Source organism: Marmota marmota, unplaced genomic scaffold (assembly GCF_001458135.2).
Source record: "Marmota marmota marmota unplaced genomic scaffold, marMar, whole genome shotgun sequence".
Classification (NCBI taxonomy): domain Eukaryota; kingdom Metazoa; phylum Chordata; class Mammalia; order Rodentia; family Sciuridae; genus Marmota; species Marmota marmota.
The window spans coordinates 288,513-293,757 of NW_025999899.1; the positions used below are offsets into that span (position 1 = coordinate 288,513).

A 5,245-nucleotide genomic window follows, 5' to 3' on the forward strand; every position below is an offset into this window, starting at 1 on the left:
GGAAGTTCAATCCCTAGTATGAAAGGAAGGAAGGAAGGAAGGAAGGAAGGAAGGAAGGAAGGAAGGAAGGAAGGAAGGAAGGAAGGAAGGAAGGAAACAGCATCTACGGCAAGTAGCTTGGGGATTTTTCTTTTATGCTTTGTGTGTGTGTGTGTGTGTGTGTGTGTGTGTGTGTCTGCATGGGATTAAACTCAGGGCCATGTGAATGCTAAGCACATGACCTGCTACTAAGCTGCATCCTTAGCCCCAGCTCAATGTAGTTTTACAAAGTGAACATACCCATCTACCCAACACCCACTTCCAAAACCAACTCATCCATGCCCCTGTAGTCCCAGCTCCTCAGGAAGCAGAGGCAGGAGGATCTTGAGGCTGACACTAGGAGTTCCAATTGACCTGGGTGAAACAGCAAAACCCCAAATCATATAACAAATGAACAAAAAAACACAGATCATATTACCAGAATCCCAGATATCCCATCACCAGGTACTACCCCAAAACCAACAAGGTTAACCATTATTCTATCTTCTAACCCCAGAAACTGCTTTGGTCTCTTTAGTATTCTACATAAATTGAAATTATACACTATGTGTTCTTTTGTGTCAGGCTTCCTTAGCATAATATTATATTTGTGATAGCCACCCATGTTACTTTGTGTAGCTCTACTTTTTTATTTCTTATGCATTCCATCATGTGAATATACTTCAATTTAAACATTCTACTGTTGGTGGACATTTGGATAGTTCCCAGTTTGGGTTTATTGCAAAATATGTTGCTATCATCCTTCCTGTAGGTGCCTTAGGTGAACATATGTGATTATTTCCATTGTTACTCTTAGATAGGAGTAACACTGCTGACTCTTAACATTTGCAAATATTCAGTGCTAATACTGGCAAATAGTTTGCTGGAGTTTTTTGTATCAATTCATTCCTATCAGCACAGTGTGAGAGTTCTAGATGCTCCACACCCCACTGGATTGAAGTAGATCCCTCTAGCATTTGTGTGGAAAATGGATGGTAGGAGGTCAGCCATAAATGCAGAAAGATGAGATTAATGTCATGAAGGGAAGACAGTATCTTGAAATAGCGAGTGGCCATGGTGATAGAGAAAAATGAGGGGATTTGAGATATAAATAATATTGTCTCCTGAATTTAAGATGACAGTTCTCTTTTCATGAGGACAATTAGATAGTAGGAAAGAAGACAAAAAGCTTACACCACGGAAGGAAGGTAATACTTTGACCAAAAGTAAAATTCTCGAGGAAGCAGGTCATTTGAAATTGGTAAATGTGGTTTGGGGGTGTAACTCAGTGGTAGAGCACTTGCCTAGAATGGCAAAACCCTGGATGAGATCTTCACCAACACAACACACACACACACTAGTAAATCCAGAAGGCTATTCTGGGTATCTGTGGATCATGGATCCTCCCAGTAAGTGACCTCACCAGACAAGTTAAGCAATGGGGTCAGCACTGGCCCTGGATCTGCCCTGACACAGGAGGAGGGGAGTGAGAGTGCTCCTGCAGATTTGGTTCCTCTGTGGTTGCTGGGGATGATATAACAGAACTAAAACTCTCAGCCCCTTCCCTGGAAAAGAGCAAAATCCTGCCTTGTGTAGTATAAGCCAGACAAGATCAACAGGGAGGGAAGGATCAAAATGGCCGTGGAATTCCAGGGATGGGAGATGAACAAAGAACCTGGCCTGGGCTATGAAGACAATGACAAGGCTGGAGGCAGAGTGAGGAGCCTCAAAGGGATTTGGAAACCCTCCTTTCAGAAGGCTCTGTGGGGCATGCCTGGATTGCCAGTGGCTCCGGAGGCTTAGGTAGAAGGATCACAAGTTCAAATCCAGCCTCAACAACTTAGGGAGGCCATAAGCAACTCATTGAGACCCTGTGTCAAAATACAAATGTAAAAAAGGGCTGTAGATGTGGCTCAGGGTTTAAGTACTCTTGGGTTCAATACCCAGTACCAAGGCAATGCAAAAAAAGAGAGAAAATTGTCTCACCCTCACCCCCACCCCCAATTGAACCCAGCAACATTTTCCCTCTGAGCTACACTAGCCCATTATTTTTTATTTTGAGATGTGCTGCCAAGGCTGTCCTTGAACTTGCATCCTCCCATCCCAATCTCCTGGATCTCTGGGCTCACAGGTGTGCCCCATCCCACCCTGGCAACACCAAGGTTAATCTGGTGGGGGCATGTATAATGAAGTGTGGGGTGGCATGGGGTAAGAACTAACGGGAATTAGTAAGGAGGCCAAGAACATCTTCCTCATGGAACATGATTAGGAATTGAATGAGAGAAGGAGAAAGGACTGATAGATTCATTGAAGCAAAAGTCAAGAAGACTTGACTTTGGCAAGGTGCAAAAGGATTAAAGTTTTCTAGCCTAGGTGACCTGGTGGATGCTATTTTTCAATTAAAAGGATGAGGAAATCAAAGGGAGATGAATTTGGAAAATATTATGATGTCACTTCGGATACAGGCTGAATCTGAGCTAAAACCAAGACATTTGAGTGGACATCTTCTTCAGGCAGTTAGATTTGTTTCTCTAGGCATGTTCAGGTAACTATTGGCAATGGAATAGCTGATTCCCTGGGAGAAGTGATATTCCCATGAAAAATATCACAGGAAGAAAAAACGATTAGGGGCTGGATCTTAGGAAATCCCACACTCCACATCACAGCATTTGTGAGCATACTCAACCATATCCTAGCTCACCAGACCTTCCACCACCACTACCTCTTCCCACTGCTGAAGGCATTTATAGCTAAGGAGCATTTACTCTAAAGCAGTCTTGACACCTGGCCCCCCAGTTACCATTAAATCCTAAGAACAACTGTATGAGGTAGGTTTTACAAACCAATTTTACCTAGGACAAACTGAGACCCAGAGAAACCAATTAGTTCATTGAGTGTGAAGTAGTGTGGCCCTGGCCTCAACTCAAGTCCTCCTGATTCCCAATCAGAAAGGAACCTACACCATGAGCCAAAATTTATAGGCAATATTTAATATTGAACCCAACCCTCAAGGAAGCTAAAATATGGACAGAGATAAGGTAAGCACATAAATAATGATAAAGTAAGGTATTGCCCATTCATGCTCCAGGAGAGGCCCAAAAGGCTGAGGACATCATAGGCAACTTCCAGAGGAGGTAAAGACTTTGAGAATCTGGTTTTGGTGCCAGATTCACACTATTACAGTGACTCTTGTCTCACAGGTGCTGTGTCCGGGAATCGGAGCGGTTCTGGTAGCAATTGAACATCCCAACTGGGTGAGATCCAAATTAAAAGGAGATTCAGCAGGGCATAGTGCATACCCCTGTAATCCCAGTGACTCTGGAGGTTGAGGTAGGAGCTTCTCAAGTTCAAAGCCAGCCTCAGCAATTTTGCAGGATCCTCTCTCATTAATAAGAAATCAAAAGGGCTGTGGATGAGGCTGGGGCTGTGGTTCAGGTAGGGCTTTGCCTGGCATGTGTGAGACCGTGTATTTTCACAAATAAATAAATAAGCAAATAAATAAATAAAATACAGATCCATCAACAACTACTAAATATATTTTTTTAAATACAGGTAGCTGTGGATCAGTCTCACTGGTAGAGAACCCTGGGGTTAAATCCCCAGTGAGGCTCCACTCCACAAAACAAAAAGAGAGAGAGAGAGAGAGAGAGAGAGAGAGAGACAGAGAGATTGAGGAGTCAGTCTCTAAATTAGTCTCTCCCAGAGCAAAAGCAACCTCTACAGAATACCTAACTGCCATGAAACCCGCTGACTACTTTAGTTTTGCCTAAAGTAGTCTAAGCCCTGGGTTTATAGGAAAATGTATTTTCAAGCACACTGTCTCTGGAGGGTTTCCCCAGCCCTGAGAATCTCTATTTAACCTGGCTCCAGAGTCACTTGGCCATGTTGGGGGGTGGGGGGCAGAGCTAGGCGTGGTCGGGCCACCATGGGGAGGGGGCAGCCCTATTCAGCCCACCTTCCACACCCAGTCCAGATTACATGTTCCTGCTGGTGCTCAGTCTTCGGAATGCTTGGTGCCATCTACTGCCTCTCTGTGTCAGGAGTTGGCCTCAGAATTGGACCCAAATTCTCCATAAACGGCGAGTGGGACTATCACTTCCAAGAAACCGCGTAAGGCTTAGCATCTATTAGTGACCCCCATTCTCTGCATCCCATGGCTGCCATGCTCTTCCCACGTGGGCCGGGACCCTGGATGCCACTGAGCTTCAGGAGAATTCCCTCCACCTGGGTCTAACTAACCTTTGAAATTTTCATCCTGTGAGTGGAGGGGACTGAGGGTGAGGGTAGGGTGCCATGTGACCTCCTTCACTCACTGTACCCTACCTGTCCACAGAGGCGCTTACTTGAAGAACTATGCTTCCTGGAATTTCTGCGAGGAACCACCCAACGTGGTGTCCTGGAATGTGACACTGTTCTCCTTGCTGGTACTTGCCTCATGCCTGGATATTGTGCTGTGTGGCATACACCTGGTGAACACTTTTGTTCTATACTTTGTGAACATGTATAGACTATAGCCCTCCTTGACCTGAGGCTTATTTTGAAAAGGGACATGTTTTTCTTTTTTTCTTCTTCCTCCCCCTCCCAACTTGGGGACAAGGAAAAAGATTGCCTTGAGTTATCTGTGCTCCACAGGAGGGAGATGTCTGCCAGAGTTTCCAGGAAGACACTATCTCCCACATTAACAAGTGAATCCTAACACACTATCCAGATGCCCTGAGACCCCCTCTCAGGCACACCTGGAAAGTAGATTTTGAAGAGATTCTTTATAAGCCCTCTGATTTCCCTGATGGGCAGAATCACAGCCTCTGGGACAGGATTCCCCTGTGTTTCACCTTCCTAGCAAACAATAAAATGACTTTTCCTTTTCCTCAAAACAGTGTCCTCATTATTAAATTGGCATGAATTGGCATAGGGGACAAAGACCAATCTTTGGGTTACATTATTAGTTTCATTTGTGCCAACTGGAGGAAAAAGGAGGTGGGACAGCATAAGGTGGACTTGTTGAGGGACCTGCTTGCTTCTGGCCAAGTCCTCACTCCCTTTCTCATTTCCGCAGGGCTCAGCTCACTGAGCCTCCCTCCACTGATGGCCAGGTCATTCCTGCTTGCTCCAGGACCCCAGCCTGGCTGGCCCACTCCCTGCCTCCCTGGAATAAACTGCTTGGAGTCCACCCCAACCCTCCCTGTTCAGAGTATGCCCTAAACAGCAGAAGTGTGTGAGGGCCTTC

At 45.3% G+C, this 5,245-nt stretch overlaps 1 protein-coding gene across 1 annotated transcript in view; it reads left to right on the forward strand.

Annotated features, from left to right (window-relative positions):
• LOC125615146 (transmembrane 4 L6 family member 5-like) overlaps positions 1–5,237 on the forward strand; it is a 22,286-nt gene extending 17,049 nt beyond the window's left edge. The window contains exon 5 of the mRNA XM_048798415.1: positions 5,075–5,237. Coding sequence (XP_048654372.1) covers positions 5,075–5,237 — 163 coding nt within the window. The remainder of the gene's footprint in view (positions 1–5,074) is intronic.
• The last annotated feature ends 8 nt before the right edge of the window (positions 5,238–5,245 follow it).